Genomic DNA, 18,495 nt, shown 5'->3' with positions numbered 1-18,495 from the left:
CGGGAGGGAGGAGGCACGGACAGTGGGCGGGCAGGAGGGAGAAGGCAGGACAACGGGAGGGAGGGGGATTTTATTTATGCATATTTATATAGCGCGGACTTTACCCGAAGGCATCGAACACGGACAGTGGGAGGGAGGAGGCACGGACAGTGGGCGGGAGGGAGAAGGCAGGACAACGGGAGGGAGGGGGATTTTATTTATTTCTTTTATTTATGCATATTTATATAGCGGACTTTACCCGAAGGCATCGAACACGGACAGTGGGTGGGCGGGAGGGAGGAGGCACGGACAGCGGGCGGGAGAGAGACGGCTAAAAAAACAAGGCCAAGGGAGAGAGGGAGGGCGAGGACATGGGAATGAATGGACGGGGGTGGGATGGGAGTGCGTGTAGGGATTCAGGGGCGTGTTTTTCGTGCTCTCCCCTTCCCATTGGCTGGAAGGTAACATTCCAGCCAATGGGAAGAGGAGAGGGCGGGGCTTAAAAAAGACCCAGAAACGCCCCCGAATCGCGTTCTCACTGGGAAAGACTGATTGACAACGCTGTCTTCCAATGGCTAGCCTCCATTTATGGAGCTAGCCAATGGAAGAAGGGGCGGATTCAAGTCCCCATAATGTAAACAATAGCTTTCGCCTGGGCGTAGCCCTGCTTCGAAGAGCTACGGCCAGGTCGAAACCTAAAAACTCAAATGCAGATCTAGAGGTGGCACTGTTGCTCTGATGCCTTCATGCGGGATTTCAACTGCTTCAGCGATATACTCATGCAATTTTGCGCGTCTCCAGGTCAGGAATTACATAACTCCGGAACCAATCATTTCCGGCGTAGAGACGCCGGGCGCTTTCAGATGTTGCAGTAAGAGGGGCAGCACAGGCAAGGCATAAATAACCTCATCATGCGACCTGAACCCACAACTAGGGCGCCGACTCGGAGGCTATCTGGAGCTCCCAGAAACAAGCAGCCTTCCTGCGACTTAGATCCAAAAGAAAAATGTGGAAAGGAGCGTCAAATGAAGTTTCGCCCAAGAAGCCCTTTAGAGCAAAGTCGAGCTAGAAGGAGCGGCACTGACATTGCTTCACTGTCACTCCGCCCCCAGCAGTGGTCTGGGCAAGCAGACACTGCTCCCCCCGCCCATAAACAATAAATAACTCAAGGGACGAACAGGACATGATGTCCCGCCTCGAGATTAGTTGTTTAGCTCTTTATGTGAACCGGAAAACATGCGAGAAGTGAATGCCTCTGTTGACAAGGTCATAAAAACAATAATCATCATATTACCGGACAACCTGAACAAAAAAGTGTACCGCGTGAGGAGGGGGCGGGGCATCGTACCCAAGAGGCACTTTTGAACTCCTCCCTGCTCCCAAGCCCCTTCCTCCCCCAAAAAACCTGGAAAACCACTATTACCTGGAGAGGATCCAAAGAGCTCAGCCCAGAGAAGGGAGAGATCCCCATCCGCCCGAAGAAACCTGATGAGTTGCAGGACTAGGTAGAGCAGCGCGCAGCACCACAGGACGGTGCACAGGCAGAGCTCCATGGCGTGGCTGATTGGAGCGATCACAGTACGAAGGGTTCAGTCGTTCCACAAGGGTTCTTTAGTCCTCGGAGAACAGCTCTTTTCTAGCCTGTAGCACAAGCTAGGGGCAGTAGTGACTGCAGTAGGGCGGTGCTTGTTGAGGTCCCCGCCCTGTTTTTTTTTTTTCCTCTGACGCATTCGTTGGACTTTTCGGTGGCTCAGAGTTTCCACCTCTGACCCGTATACCCTTCACCTATTACGTGTGCGGCGGCAGCCATTCTTCCCTGGGAGGTTGCCGCCAAACTTAAACCTCCGCTCGGAAGGGGATCTCCTGAAGATGAAGTGGGAACATTGTGCGACATCGCAAGACCGAGGCGTTCCTTTCCCATATAGGGCACAGCTGCGCCGGATCTGACTTGTTTGCGGTTTTACTTTGTAGCGTGCCTATGCACGTTATCACACACGTTTGAGGCGGGAGGATAGTAGTTTTAAAGCCATAAATGACACTAGATTAGCTGTACTGGCAGCCCTTGGGCAGGGGGGTTGGGTTGCACAGCTTGTGGCTCACGTATCTAAAAACCTTTTCGAAGATAGTTATCGCCATGGAAGCATGGGGATTTGTTAATTATGGGCAACACATTTGATGCACAATTGCACACTTTTGGAGCCTATCGGGCAGAGATCCGGCTATGCTGGGCTTTTAAGTGGGATGAGAAAACGTGTGTGGGGGGAGGGGTATTTCAAAGGGGCGTGGCTTAAAAGTAATTGAGTTAAAAATCTATGCTCACAATAGTGTGCTGGCCCACTAGTATTTTGATTCTCCTGTCAATGCATCCAGACATATAATACAACAAGTAACATTACACCTATAACAGGCCAGGACTATAGGCATGTCAATTGTTAGTTTGTGAATGTCGCATTTTCCGTTGTGTGGTGTCGGTAAGAAATAAAATGCTTCTCTTTTTTTTTCTCTCATAAAAGTGAGTATTTTGCTTTGGATTAATTGCTACTGCTGCACGTAATTTGAGTTGTGAGCCTGTGTTCACTATCTTGTATCCACATCATGCCCCCACCCCCTGTGCTGACGGAGCCTTGGACTGCCCTGGCAACGCTAACCCTCCAAGTCAACTGCAGGAGTTCTTTGCCCAGTTATTCAGAATTTAAAGTAAGTCAGGCCCTGGACATCAGGAGTAAAAAGTCCTCAACCCCCATGTGTGGTTTGCACACCACTAAATCTCATCAGATACACTGCCTCAACTTTGGTATGTCATCTGCTGCACTACTTTCCAAATAGAGCTAAGACACATCATTCAGAGCATAATAAACTGCCTGAACAACAGTGGTCAAATAGTGGTGTTTGTAAAATCACAAGGAGGACATGCACTACGCCATGCAAACTTCACCCTCAACTATGATAAACGTGACTTTGGTAATATTTCATTTACATTCTACAGATGTTTATTTTCATTAGAGGCATGTGCCCTGTTCAAAAGAAATATAAGTCCTGACATCAGTGCTATCCCCAACAAGAACTCAGCACTCCAGTTGTTCCTGAGGAAGACCAGCTACTGAGATATATTAAAAACGTCACTTTCATCCCTGCTCTGCTGAGAAATCTCACCAAGAAAGGTCACCATTATCAGTGGTCTCCTAGATGTTAAACTTGTTTTGAAAAAATTAAGTCTGACATAGCAGACATTGATATTCTAGCCTTACTTTGATCCTGACCGGCACACCAAAATCATATTAAGTGTCAGCTTCTTGGTCCAGGCACTATACAGTCTCAAACAGACTGATCTTGAAGTACATATTCACTTATGTCTGCCGGAGTCTGTCAAACACCAAGAAGTCCTATTCTCAGAAATGGTAAGAAAGTCTGGATGTAGTACAAGCCTATGAACATTTTCATCTCTTTGTATATGGGAAGCATTTTAACTTTATTTTATAACTGGTTATGATTATTAGCACTCTCAAGGCCAAGATGTCCCAGGGCATTGAGAAGTGGGGGTGAAGACTACAAGATCACTGATTTCATTACAAGAAAGGAGGCTACATTAGGCATAATCTTTTAATGCAGTCTCCAAGCAGCAACATACATCACAATACCAAACGTTCCAGAACAGAACATAAAGAATACATAAAAGACATGAGCTGACAACAATCGGCCTCTTTTAAATATGCGGCTCTGAGCAGATAAGTAACTCCTTTTTTCTCTAATATTCCAAGATTTTGATTATTTACTGCCTTTTTCCTTAGCGTGGGCTAACCCACACCCTCTCCACTACCCTACCTCCTTACCGATCTCCAATTTATGGAGATATCTATTCCTCCCCAGTTCTGCCCTTGCGCAGATTTGTCCTACTTTAACAATTTCCTTGTCAGTTGTTAACAATTTCCTTCCTTTTCAGGTCCTTTTTCTGAACGTAAGTAGCTCTTAACACGATATGGGATGCAGAACCCACCCCCCTTCCTTTAGCTCCTTACTTCAGTCCTTTCTCGCACGTCCTACATGGTAAATATCGTTTTTAACGAATTTTTTATAACGCAGACTTTGACTCCGCATACCTTTTCTCTGCATTGTCCTCCTACCCCGCATACCATTACTCTGCATTTTTTTACACCGCATGTGCATTTATCACGCATGCCTTTACAACAAAAATCGTTGTAAAGGTATGTATGATAAATGCACATACGATGTAAAAAAAAAAGAATTTGGGCAATCCACGTCATTGTGAGTGATGGAGCGAGGTTCAGAATGATATTTTGTTCTGACTCACGAAGTTAAACTTCCATAATATAATCATAATAATAAGCTTGTGAGTGAATTGTACTAATCAACCTAGTTTTAAAATGCATTACACGACACAGGGGATTAACCTATGTGCTTTATGTTGCAAACTGCAAGTTCGTGGAAAATAATAAATTAATCTTGTCTATTGTCTTTGTCAGTATTAAATGCGGCTGTTTAATTAATAGCATGTGCTTATTTTGTGTGCTTATGTTAAGTCTTTTTGTCTTATATATGGCATGAGTTTCTAAACTCTATGTGCTTCAGCTTTTGCTAGGTAACATTGATTAATGGGTTAATATTTAGCAAAGGGGGTGGGTTTTCAATGCTCTAATTAATTGATGTCTTGTGTTTCTTTAAATACTAGTTCTCCACGAGGGAGGCCTAAGGCTTGAGGCCTAGCGTTTTGAAAATAAATGTTTGGAATCCTGTCGTAAAGAGCTGAGCACAGAGAAATAAATAATAAAATTGGTTGTGCAAGATGAGCTCTGTAAGTGACAAAATCAAGGACACACAGGATGTGGCAGACCTGCCAAGCCAAGGAAGCAACGGACTGTTTCAAATATTGTTGCATTTCCGAGGAAGCTAATGGTCTCGTGAGAAAGTTGACAATGGTGTTTTAGAAAAGTTTAACTTTGGATTGAAAAGGAGGTGACCTCATATGGACTGACATCTGTCAGCCAATCCGGACTCTGGATGGTTGAGAAAAGAATACTTTCTGGTGAGATTAGCTAGTTAGAAAGGTATAAAAATTGCCCCACGGGCAGGAGGGGTGCTGCTCGCATTCCGAATCCTGAAGGGTGTGACGTGCTGACGGACATTTGGCGCACGTAAGAATAGTAGGCCTTAAAGACTTTTTCTTTTAGATGGAGCGAGTTTTAGACAGGGAAATTAGAATTTAGGGTTTGAAGAAACTGATCATTTTGATTAACTCATGCTAATTGATTATTCTTTGAAATGTCAGTTTAATAGGCTTTTCCTCAATTAAATGCTGCTATTTTGCTAATAAAATAATGACTTATTAAAGAAATGCTTTTTCTTTGAAGAATAAAATTAATAAATTAGATTTTGAAACGACAAGCTGGTCTTGTTTATTCATGGTCTAGTTACCATCAGTTGATCCATTTACCTAAGTGACTTAATTAATATGATAAATGCATTAAAATTATGGTAAGACATGGAAAATTGCAGATGTATATAAATGTGTAAATAGTTTATGTATAGGTTCTGATTAATTAGGTCACATGATTCAGTTGCCCAAAAAATTGTCTCGTTAGTTCATGGGCCTTACGAGTGATTTATGATTAATGGTGAGTATTATGGTGTTGGGTAGCGTGCATGAGACAGTTTTTCTACATGGGCGCTGCATCAATTTCTTGGTAGCAGAGTTACGGTTACTATGGTAACAGACATGCTACATGGTAATTACATAGGATCGATGTTTTAACATATGTCAAGTTTGTTAAGTTGTTATATGTAGTCGAAAGGTTTTTTTCCAGCAGTGAGAAAATTCCTGGTTTGGTACCGGTTCAAGAGTAGTGTAACAGGTGAAGTTACACAGTGCATTTGTTCTGTTTCAAAATAGTGGTATTGTCATATATCACTAGTGTTGTGGACGTACAGCACAAGTATAGGGACTCTAGGTGTGCTAGGTAAAATGTATAGTGAGGATTGTCTATGAAATCGTAACTTTCGAGTATAGGGACTTGGAGCCTGTTTTAAAACTCACTGTGAAAAGAGTAGTAGAATTTATCCGAGCTTGAGTGAAGGGTAAGGTAGTGACGTCTATTCTTACTGGTGAGTGTAGATTTCTATGGTTGGTTAAAGTCCTACCAAGATTTATGTATGCTTGTTTAGGGTTTTCTTTGTTTGAATGTGCGAAAATGAGTTTGTAATCACGTTCGAGTTAAACTTTGAATTGTCACTTTATGTGTATTCAGAGAGAAACAAGTTTGTTATTACTTGTTAAAATGGTAGAGTAGTTTTACTTTATCAATGAATGAATATTCTGTGAAAATAGCGTCGTCTATTTCACGCAAAAGAATACTAGTATGACTGTAAAAGCTATTACTTTATTTTAGCGAAACAGACAAATGGTTTGTTTTTCTGGAGTTACTAATTAAAATTCATTGAAAAGTTTTGTTTAAAATGGCGCTGTGAAAATATTTTGTGAAGGAGTGGTGAGCTCTAGGAGTGAGAGACGAAAAGCTGCAGCGGCAGTGTACGTCACAAAGGTCCGCGCTGTGATTGGCTAACATACGTCACAGCGAGTACATTGATTGGCTCACGTGACTGAGGCGAGCTGATAGCTGGTTGGCTTAACCTGAAAGCAGTGTTTCTATAGGTGGTGACGTAGCTTAACCTGATTGGCTTGTTGGTGTGTTTCGCGCACGGATTGGTTGGGTTTGCGGAACAACAAGGAAATACTTACTTCCATTTAGAAATTAGCGGATTTGATTAAAAACATGAGTTATTACTACAAGAAAGAGGAAAAGAAGCTTACATGGCTTCAGAAATTGAAAAATATATTTACACCTGATAAGAAAATTGAAACGCGAGGTGGAAAGTTACTTCATAAGTACAAAACACCTGCAGCCTATATGGAAGGTGAATATGGTTATCATATTTGCCTTTGGTTTGATAATTGGATGGATTATACCAAAGATGATGGTGTATTAGCATGGCCGGAAGATGGATCCTTTAATATGAGGGTTTTGAAAAACTTGAGAGAAAAAATGATGGCTCTTGTGCCAAAGCCTAGACCTACTCAATTTGAAGCATTAGTTGAATGGGAGGATGAGATGTTTGAATTAGCACGGGAAAACAGTGGTATAACAAGAGGACCAAAGTTAGACATTAATAGGGAAACTCATGAAGATAGAATGCATCGTTAGAGACAAGCGGATATGTGTGATGGTTTGTACTCAGTAAGAGAGATGGTTACTGAAGTACAAGGTCAAAAGAATACCCAAAAGAAAAATAATAATGCTGAAGAAAGTGATTTAGAAGATTCTGTTTTAGAAGAAATTTTAATTACAATTCGGAAAAAGCCTCCTCCTTATTAACCAGCTTGTTCATGGTCTTCCCCAATGATTCCTCCAAGAATTACTCCAAGTGCACCTCCTAGAGAAGTTAATAATGAGGCATCACCTAGATTATACCCGAATAATGCAAATACTCCTGAAAGAGTAGAAACCAGAACTAATTCTAGCATATCTGGTGAAAATAGAAATTATGCTGAAACTCCAGTTCGCAGAAATAAAATCCCAAGAAAGGTAATAAGTACAGAAGTTCTTGGGGAAATGCCAAATACTTCAGAATATTTACGAGCAAAAGAAGAATTAATACAGCAGTTAACTAAAAGTATGGAAGCAGTAACAGTTCCAGTAACAATTGATCCTGTTCAACCAGTGTTTGATCAAAGAGAAGTTGGACACTCAGCTTTAACTATTCCATTAAATGCAGAAATTCAGAAAGTGGCTGAAAAATTTTATTCAGATTTGTCAGAAATTCACCGAGATAGAACAATAATGATGCCTGATTTAAATTTTTAATCAAAGTCCATTAAGCAAAACACCAACTGGTGCAGAATCTGATGCTGAATCGCCAGAAAAGAGCATAAATAAAATAGATTTAACGCATACCCCGAAGACTCCAGAAACTAAATTACTTGATGTTGCAAAATTGAAAGCAGATTTGGAGGAATTAATAATTGGCACAATTGGACCTGACAATTTAAAGCATTATCAGGATGATGAATTGTTGTTTATTTGCAAAAGCATACAATGGAAAACGAAAACAAAGTATGATCAATTAGAAGAATTAGCTGTTGAGTAGGAGATTGATTTGAGTAGACAGAAAAAATTGGGAAAGAGTTATAGAGTGGATTTCTCTGAAAAAGACATTGAAAGCATGAATACCAATGGAAGAATAATTCATATAAAAGAATTAATTGTGTATTTAAAGAGATTAGGAGATTTAAGTAAATGGAGAGTAAAATGGACAAAGAAAAGAGAGGAAGAAAGAAGAGAAAGAGGAGAAATAGCAAATCAGTTCCCGATGAGAGAAATAGCAGGAGGTGGGTATGTACATGTCCCTTGGACAAGACAGGACATATTATTCACTAATGATTTCCCTCGGTTGAGAGAAAAGCCTATAGAATGGTATCGACAGATGGATAGATTCATCAAAGTTTCTAAGGTTCTGTGGATTGATCTTGATGGATTCTTTGACATTGTTGTCCCATCAGATCTATGGACAGAATGTAAAGTTTCTGTAAGTTGGCCAAAAGTAGAACCTGCACGAGATAGTGTAACAGGTGCACCATCATCAGATGTTATGGAGTTGTATGATAAAGTAATTTATTGGTTGAAAAACAAGATTCCCCCGAAAGAAGTTGATTGGGTTAAAATAGATAGAACAAATCAGGAACCAAAATAATCAGTACATTCATTTTATGAAAGGTTACTGTTGGTTTTTAAACAGTACAGTGGCTATGAAAAATTAAGTGAAAAGGACATGAGCCACTTTATATACAGGTTTGTTTATGGATTAAGACCTGAAATTGGTGATATGATTAGAAACGGAATAGTTGGTTGGCAGTCACTCTCAGTTGATGACATTTTGAGAAAGGCAAAATATTGTAGTGATGAGATTGACGCAAAACAAAAGAAGCTAAAGGAAAAAGCCATGTGGGCACAAGTTAAAGTAGCTGAACAACAAATTGCAAATTCGGAAAACAAAAATGTTAACCAGAATCAAGGCAAATTTAAAGGCAATTATAATAAACCAAAATTTAATGTGAATATTGAGGAGTTGAAACAAAAACTCCCATGTTTTAATTGCGGCGAAATTGGACACTGGAAGCGCGAATGTAAAAATCCGCCCAGAAATTTTAAAAATGCATCATTAAATCCACAGATACAGAATGAGATAAATCTGCAGCAACAGCTACAGAAACCGCTACAGCGACAGGTAGTGAATCACCAAAGTCAGATTCCACAACCACCACTTCCAAATTGTGTGAATGTGCAGAGATACAATTCAGAGACGGGATTCTGTGGAGGTGATCAGGTAAACAGATCACAAAGAGTGAATGTGCAAAATGTTTCACAACAATACTTGTTGAATGATAATGGAGGGAGTGATTCTGATGATTACTTATGACGGTGCCTGAGAGAGGAGGAAGAGTGTGTGCTTGGAGCCACTCTTGAGGTAGACCAGTCTGGTCCATTTGTTAATGGTAAAGTGAATGATGTAGAAATCACTTTTCTTGTGGACACAGATGCTACCCGTACTACTGTTAGATCAGTGGAAATAGAATTTATTTATTTAGCGATTTATAGAGCGCCTGGTGACCCGGAGGCATCCCCGCGCTGTAGCATTTGTGGAGACCAGAGGGGGGAGGGGACTTTATTTTGGGAACAGCAGCGTTTTCAATTTTTTCCGGAAAACCTGCCTCTCTCTAGGGACACCATCCAAGTAGTTGGCGTAGCTAATCAACAAATTGAAACAGACTTTACAGATCCTGTAAATGTTGAAATTGGTAAATCTAAAGACAAACATAGATTTGTAGTTTGTAACAGCAGTCCTGTAAATCTGTTAGTAAGAGATATATTGTGCAAGATGAATTGCAAAATATATTGCTCACCGGATGGTATAGAGCTTCAAACACTTGAAGAAGATGGGTTGTACAAGTTAACGATGTTAATGGTTGAAGCAGAGGAAAATAAATTATTTCCTGTATTTGAGAAGGAAAATCTTCCAGAAGAATTAAAAAAACAGTTAATGCTAAAATTTGGGATCTTAGTGGAAGTGAAATAGGTTTGATGAAAAATGTGGATCCAGTTAAAATTACAGTAAAACAAGGAGTAGATTTCCCGAACATTCCTCAGTATAAAATGAAAGCAGAAACCATTGAAGGTGTTATACCTGTAATTGACAAGTTTATAAAACAGGGTGTACTAAAAGAAATTGAAAGTAGTCCATGTAATTCACCAATTATGGGGATTAAAAAGCCAAATTGAACTTTCAGGATTGTTCAAGACCTGAGAAAGGTTAATCAGATAGTTGTTCCATGTTGCCCAGTTGTCCTGAACTATGCGGTAATTCTTTATCAGATTCTGCATGATGCAGAATGGTATACAGTCCTAGACCTCTGCAATGCGTTCTTTACTGTTCCATTGCATCCAGATAGTCAGCAAATTTTTACATTTAGGTTCCAGGATCGCATCCTAGCATGGTGTCGTATCCCTCAAGGGTATACAGAGAGTCCATCTATCTTTAATCAGTTGCTAAAGAAATCATTGGAAAATCTAGATTTACCTGGAAAGTCAACATTGGTTCAATACATTGATGATCTGTTAGTAGCTGGAAAAACACAAGATAACTGTGTTACAGATACAATTACTCTTTTGAATCATTTAGCAGATGAAGGACATAAAGTCTCCTGCAAAATTACAGTTTTGCAAACAAGAAGTAAAATATCTTGGTCACAGGATTGCAAAAGGATTCAGACAGGTAACAATTGAGAGAATTAAAATAATTCAGGGAATGCAACCTCCAAAAACACAAAGACAAGTCAGAATGTTTCTAGGAATGGTTGGTTATTGTCGCCAATGGATTAGTGGATTTTCAGTAATTGCAAAACCACTTCAGAGATTGACAAAAGTAGAGTTAAAAGACACAATTATTCTAACACAAACTGAGTTAGAAGCTTTTGAGCAGTTAAAAAGAAGTCTGTGTGAAGCACCTGCTTTGGGTATGCCAGATTATGAAAAAGAATTTGAGTTGTATTGCAGTGAAAGAGAAGGATGTGCATTGTCAGTTCTAATACAGAGACATGGAAAACTGAGAAAGCCAATTGCTTATTTCTCAGCTGTTCTTGATCCTGTTGCAAAAGCTTTACCTGGCTGTTTAAAAGCAGTGGCTGCAACAAGTGTAAGCCTTGAACAGAGTGAAGGAATCATAATGGGGTTTCCTGTAAAGGTTTATGTACCCCATTCTGTTGAAATTCTTCTTACTAGAAGCAAAACACAGCATTTAACAAGTAACAGATTGACAAAATATGAGAAAACTATTCTGGGATCAGATAATGTATAAATAGCAAGGTGTGTGAATTTAAATCCTTCCACATTGTTGCCTGATGGCATTATAACAGAGATCAGAAATGAAAATGACATTGATCACGAATGCTTGGATGTTTTAGAATATTGTACTAAACCTAGGCAGGACATTAAGGATGTTCTATTGCCAGAGTCAGATTTTGTTTACTTTGTTGATGGTTCATGTTTAAGAACAGACAAGGGTATTCTGAGAGCAGCATATTCTGTCTGCACAGTTGCAGATGTAGTTGAGGCTTCCTATCTCGAAGGAATTCGTCCAGCTCAAGTAGCAGATTTGATTGCTTTGATTCGAGCATGTGAAAGAGCAAAAGGAATAAGAATTACCATAGTGACTGATAGTCAGTATGGGTATGGCGTAGTTCATGACTATGGTCAGCTCTGGTCTCAAAGAGGTTATTTAACTTCTGCGGGATCACCAATAAGAAATGCAAAGTTGATCAAAAGATTGATCGATGGCATTCAGTTAACAGAGAAAATTGCTGTCGTGAAATGTACAGCTCATAAAAGAGGCAATGATTATACAACAAAAGGAAATGCAGATGAGATTGCAAAACACTGTGCAATAAACAATTATTCAATCAATCAGGAAAAAAACAATGAACATGTTTTGAATTCACTTATGCTAACATCTGTAGTTGAGACATGGCAAGGAGTTAAAGATTTGCAAGATGAAGCGGATGATGAGGAGAAAAATTCATGGTTAAGAACAGGTTGCAGACAGCGAGAGGAAGATGAAATTTGGGTTTGTAAAGACGACAGACCAGTAATGCCAAATTGCATGATTGCTGACATGGCTCGAATGTATCATGGTCCAGGACATATTGGAAGAGATTCCATGATCAGGTTATTTAGGCAGACATGGTTCAACACAAAAATCAGAATAATTGCAGAATCGTTTTGTCAGAGTTGCTTAGTCTGTCCACAAATGAACCCAAACAGAAAAACAGTTGTGAGCATGGGAACCATAGGACGGGAGGGTGGTCCTTTTACCAGGTTGCAAATGGATTTCATTGACATGCCACTCCACAATAAGTTGAGGTACGTTCTTGTGATGGTTTGTCTATTTTCAAGATGGGTGGAAGCGTTTCCAACACGTCATAATGATTCAGTTACTGTTGCACAATTGCTTTTAAGGGAGATTATACCTAGGTACGGTTTTCCAGTGACTGTGGAAACTGACCGAGGCACACATTTTAAAAACAGACTATTACAAATGATTTGTGAAGCATTGAATATAAAACAGAAGCTGCAATGTGCCTATAGACCAGAAGCATCAGGTGTTGTTGAGCAAATAAATGGTACAATCAAGAATAGAATTGCCAAAATGTGTTTAGCTACAGGAGTAAAGTGGACTAACGCACTTCCACTTGTTTTGATGTCTATGAGGAGTACCCCTGATAAAAAGACATGTCTGAGTCCCCATGATATTGTCATGGGTAGAGTCATGAGACAAGCATTTGTTCCAGTTGGAAAACTTATGAGTATAAATGATAGTGTCATTTTGGAATATTGTAAGAACCTTTCTGACGTCGTGACTTCTGTGTTCCACCAGGTGGGAACTGATGTAATTGCAAGAGACAAGGAAAAAGCTCATGATCTGTTACCAGGAGACTGGGTGAGGACAAAAATACACCGGAGAAGAAATTGTCTAGTACCCAGGTGGCAAAAAGCAAGACAGGTGATTCTTGTCACAACAAATGCAGTAAAGTGCAAAGGATTGAAGAGGTGGATTCACGCTAGTCACACCATTCGTGTGCCAACACCTGAAAATCCTGACGAAGGTGACACTACAACTGATTCAGATTCTGAAGAAGAACCTGAAAGAAATCCAGATTCTGAAGATCGACAAGAAGGTCGACATTTGGAAAATTCAATTGCGAATAGGGCATTGAATGAAGATATTGAAGAGATTGTAATACTTGACTCAGAAGATGAAGAAAATCTGCTAGAAAAAGAAGTAGAAGAATCTGGTCAAGTGGAAATTCAAAATCAGGAGAGTATTGAAAAGCAGATTGGAAACTGAAGGCAGGAACGGAATTCCTGAATTCCTGAAACTGGGAAGTTGGAAGTTATTGCAGAAGAAGAAGACGACGAAGTTCCGAGTACCAGATAAGGATGATGTTCCTAACAGAGTGAAACTGCCGAGTAAAGAAGAGCCTAGATTTAGAATAGAAATCTCAGAAACAGAAACAGAAGATAGTGATGAAGATTCTGAAATAAGAAATTTCAGGAAAAGAGTTTGGAGAGAAGAGTGTAACAATTCTGAACCAAAGAAGAAATTATCAAGAAAAGGTGATAATTGGCCTAATGAAAATGAGGGCCAAAAATTCAAATTTGTAAACAGATCAAAAGAGCAGGTGAAGGAAGTATCTAGTCAGAAAAGTGACACTGATAAGAAAATTCAAGCAGGGAAGAAAATAGAAGTGATTACTAGTAAGCCAAAAAGAGTTGTAAAACCTAACCAAAAGTATAAGTCCCCTGAGTGGACTTATATTATTATCCCACCAGTAGTGGAGGTGAATAGAAGTAGTCAGGAAGATTTAGATGACACTAGTGGAAATGATTAAAATGATTTCAGAAAATTTGGCATAAGGCTGAAGAAATTGTGTTAGGTGACGCAAGGTCGAAGAAATTGTGTTAGCTGGAAAATACATTTGATGTAAGACGCAAGGCCGAAGAAAAGCTGTTAGAAAGTAGGGTTTTTTCTAAAAAAAAAAAATTAAAAACAGGGGTGTATATTTAGTGATTTTTAAATAGTGATTTTTAAATTTTGATTTTTGTTTTTCTTGTAAGGCTTTTGTCTTAGAGTAAAGATGCCTTATGTTAATAATAACTCGAGGTGTTCAATCTTTAGGAGATGTTGCAAAATGTCTTTAATTTGTGTGGTTTTAATAGTTTTGGTTTGGTTAATTTTAGCTGTCATTTTCCCTATTGGAATTGACAAGGAAATGTACAAAGCTAACATGACAAGCAAGGCTATGGCTAAACAAGATAACAAAAATGATGTAGATAAGTCTAATGGAGTTATTGATCACAAGCCAGAGATCCACCAAGATAGATCTGTTGGTGACTTTTCTAGTAATACTTTTTCAAGGCTCCTTTCCGAATATGTTAGAGTGATGGATGTTAAGGATTGTTATATTTGTGTGAAATTACCAGCCTCTGTTTCTGAGGGGGTGACTTATAACATGCTTCCCCTTACTTATGGCATTACATGCAGCGTAATAGCTAGTTTGTTTTATCAAACAGGTCGTTTAGAGTACTATTATTCTAACCACGACGAGATTTTTGCAAATTTGAAAGTTGACAAAAGCTTGAATAAACATAAACAAGCGAAACAGATGAGGGAATTCTTTATTGTAACAAATGAGCTAACATATGAGTATGCTTTTAGAAACAATTGAACTTGTAAATTGAGAACTGAAGAAAAGACTTTCCTAAACTTAGTTGAAGAAAGAAGAGCAATTTATAAAAGAAATGAGATGCTGAAACAAACCAAATCAAAGTTTTGGCAAGTTGAGGATGAAAAGCTTAATGATAGATCATTAGAAAATGTTGCTATTCACATAGATAAACCAGTTAGTGGTAAGCTTTGCATTAGAAGAGATAATACGCTTTTTGACAATTATTTTGTGGGTGCAAGTCAATGTGAGGATACTTATCAAATCTTGGGTGGATGGGGATTCAAAGGTGGCAAAGATCCAATTTTTCCTGGAATATATTTTGTATGTGGGGATAAGGCTTACTACAATCTCCCAGACCACTGGTATGGGACTTGTTATGTTGGTTGAGTCTTCCCAAACATTTTCCATGTAAACAGAAATGAAAAAGGTTCATATGAAATTGGCAAACATCTGAGTAGATTCAGAAGAGAAAGTTTTTCAAAAATTTTGGGAGACATTTTTGGTGCTGTAATTCCTTTTGTGGGTATAACCCTGAATGCAGTTAAGATCAGAAAATTATCCACAATTGTTGACAGACTATCCACTGACACTGCTGGTGGTTTTCAGTTAGTGGATACTGAAATTATTGCCATGAGAACCATGGTTATGCAGAATCGTCTTGCACTTGACATTCTGCTAGCAAAAGAGGGAGGAGTTTGTGGAATATTACATGTCCAGCATTGCTGCACATATATTCCCGACAAAAGCAAGAATATTGAGATGTACATTAAAAACATCACAGAGCTTCATTCAGAAGTTGTTCCTTTAGAAGATGAGAACTTTTCAGAACGCTTGAGCAAAAGAATTGCAGCAATCAAAACCTGGTTTCAAGAGATAGGTAGTTCAATTTTAGGCAAAATACTGACCCCTTTACTAGTCATAGTTTTTGTGATACTTCTGTTGAAAATTAGTTGCATGCTGCACAAGAGAAATAAATATCTGAGGGAAAAGAAGAGGATTTACAAACTTAGAAAGGCACAAGAAAAGGAAATAGAATTGGAAGAGTTTCGCAGATCACAGTATGAGAGTTTCAAGCAGACAGCAGAAACAAGCTTCTAGAAAAACTAATACTGTGTAAATCAAAACATGTTCTAAAGATTAACATTTTGCTAAAATGTTGGGTGTAGTTTGGTGATTTTGAAATCACCAGATGAGGGAGTTGATGGAACGAGGTTCAGAATGATATTTTGTTCTGACTCACAAAGTTAAACTTCAATAATATAATCATATCAATAAGCTTGTGAGTGAATTGTACTAATCAACCTAGTTTTAAAATGCATTACACGACACAGGGAATTAACCTACGTGCTTTATGTTGCAAACTGCAAGTTCGTGGAAAATAATAAATTAATCTTGTCTATTGTCTTTGTCAGTATTAAATGCGGCTGTTTAATTAATAGCATGTGCTTATTTTGTGTGCTTATGTTAAGTCTTTTTGTCTTATATATGGCATGAGTTTGTAAACTCTGTGTGCTTCAGCTTTTGCTAGATTAATGGGTTAATATTTAGCAAAGGGGTGGGTAACAGAAGGGTTTTCAATGCTCTAATTAATTGATGTCTTGTGTTTCTTTAAATACTAGTTCTCCATGAGAGAGGCCTTAGGCTTGAGGCCTAGCGTTTTGAAAATAAATGTTTGGAATCCTGTCGTAAAGAGCTGAGCACAGAGAAATAAATAATAAAATTGGTTGTGCAAGATGAGCTCTGCAAGTGACAAAATCAAGGACACACAGGATGTGGCAGACCTGCCAAGCCAAGGAAGCAACGGACTGTTTCAAATATTGTTGCATTTCCGAGGAAGCTAATGGTCTCGTGAGAAAGTGGACAATGGTGTTTTAGAAAAGTTTAACTTTGGATTGAAAAGGAGGTGACCTCATATGGACTGACATCTGTCAGCCAATCCGGACTCTGGATGGTTGAGAAAAGAATACTTTCTGATGAGATTAGCTAGTTAGAAAGGTATAAAAATTGCCCCACGGGCAGGATGGGTGCTGCTCGCATTCCGAATCCTGAAGGGTGTGACGTGCTGACGGATATTTGGCGCACGTAAGAATAGTAGGCCTTAAAGACTTTTTCTTTTAGATGGAGCGAGTTTTAGACAGGGAAATTAGAATTTAGGGTTTGAAGAAACTGATCATTTTGATTAACTCATGCTAATTGATTATTCTTTGAAATGTCAGTCTAATAGGCTTTTCCTCAATTAAATGCTGCTATTTTGCTAATAAAATAATGACTTATTAAAGAAATGCTTTTTCTTTGAAGAATAAAATTAATAAATTAGATTTTGAAACGACAAGCTGGTCTTGTTTATTCATGGTCTAGTTACCGTCAGTTGATCCATTTACCTAAGTGACTTAATTAATATGATAAATGCATTAAAATTATGGTAAGAAATGGAAAACTGCAGATGTATATAAATATGTAAATAGTTTGTGTATAGGTTCTGATTAATTAGGTCACATGATTCAGTTGCCCAACAATTGTCTCGTTAGTTCATGGGCCTTCCGAGTGATTTATGATTAATGGTGAGTATTATGGTTTTGGGTAGCGTTCCATGAGACAGTTTTTCTACATGGGCGCTGCATCATGAGGAATCAGGCTTTTCCGTTTCCTCACATCGACGTGCACTGCCCCTGACAGAAAGAGGACGTGATGCAGGAAACAGAAGGAGAGAAAAACCACGAGGAGAGAGTGGTATGGGGGAATGGGCCTGGAGTGGGCGTTACATTTTAAGGGATTAGGGTAGTGTTTGTGTAGTGTAGAGTAGTGTTTTAGGGTAGTTTTGTGGTGTTGGTGTAGTGTAGGGTTGTGTTTGTGTAGGGTAGTCTTTTAGGGTTTAGGGTAGTGTTAGTGTAGTGTAGGGTGGTGTTTGTGTAGTGTAGGTAGTGTTTTAGGGTTTAGGGTAATGTTAGTGTAGTGTAGGGTTGGGTAGTGTTGTCGTGTTAGTGTAATGTAGGGTAGTGTTTGTGTTGTGTAAGTTAGTGTTTTTTGCAAGGTACTCTGACTTACCTTTAAAACTTTTACTAGGAGTATACCTTTACCACGCATGCCTTTGCGTTGTAATGGCATGCGTGGTAAAAGTATAGTCGTGGTAAAAGTTTGCGTTGTCATAAATTGCGGAGTGATTGTATTTGCGTGGTAAAAATTTTGTGATGATGGTATGCGGAGTGATTGTAAGCGGAGTTACGTCATATATTCGTCCTACGTGCCCATTCTGAGCCCTTCATTCCCAGAGGCTCAAGTTTTTTCTTTAAACCCCGCACACCATGACTAAATTTGGGGCATCCCCGCTTCGTCGCTAACTTTGTAGTGCTTCCCCGCTAACTTTGTGGGAGTGTGCGCGTTTGAGAGCGGTGCCTCCCTGTTCCGCGCGTAATTGAAGGAAAGTACCTTGGCAATGGAGTCGTGGCATCCTCCGGCTACCCAGGGCATTTCTTTTAAATGAAGCCCGGACCTCGGGTCTCGGCTGCTATCTCCTTGACTACGAGCAGCAGCTGATCGCATTTCCTCGCGAGCGTCAGTTGCTTGTTTAATTCATCGTGATCAGCTGCTAGCTTTCCTTTCGCCAATTTATTATTATACGCATAAAAAAAAAAAGAGGAGACAACTTGAGATCTCTGATTCCTCTTGAT

General features: G+C 39.3%; 1 protein-coding gene across 3 annotated transcripts in view; it reads right to left on the bottom strand.

The window, feature by feature from the left end:
• The window catches only part of DHRS7 (dehydrogenase/reductase 7), a 797,588-nt gene that overhangs the window by 346,787 nt on the left and 432,306 nt on the right, over positions 1-18,495 (bottom strand). The window contains exon 1 of one of the 3 annotated variants that reach the window (XM_078660347.1): positions 1,403-1,697. The exons of the other annotated variants lie outside the window; for them this stretch is intronic. Coding sequence (XP_078516473.1) covers positions 1,403-1,532 — 130 coding nt within the window. The 5' untranslated portion in view covers positions 1,533-1,697. Of the gene's footprint in view, positions 1-1,402; positions 1,698-18,495 lie in introns of those variants that run through there. 3 annotated transcript variants of the gene reach the window in all.

This window comes from Lissotriton helveticus, chromosome 9, assembly GCF_964261635.1.
Source record: "Lissotriton helveticus chromosome 9, aLisHel1.1, whole genome shotgun sequence".
NCBI classification, from domain to species: domain Eukaryota; kingdom Metazoa; phylum Chordata; class Amphibia; order Caudata; family Salamandridae; genus Lissotriton; species Lissotriton helveticus.
Note: the sequence above shows the minus strand (reverse complement) of the source record. Positions and strands in the feature narration are given on the sequence as shown.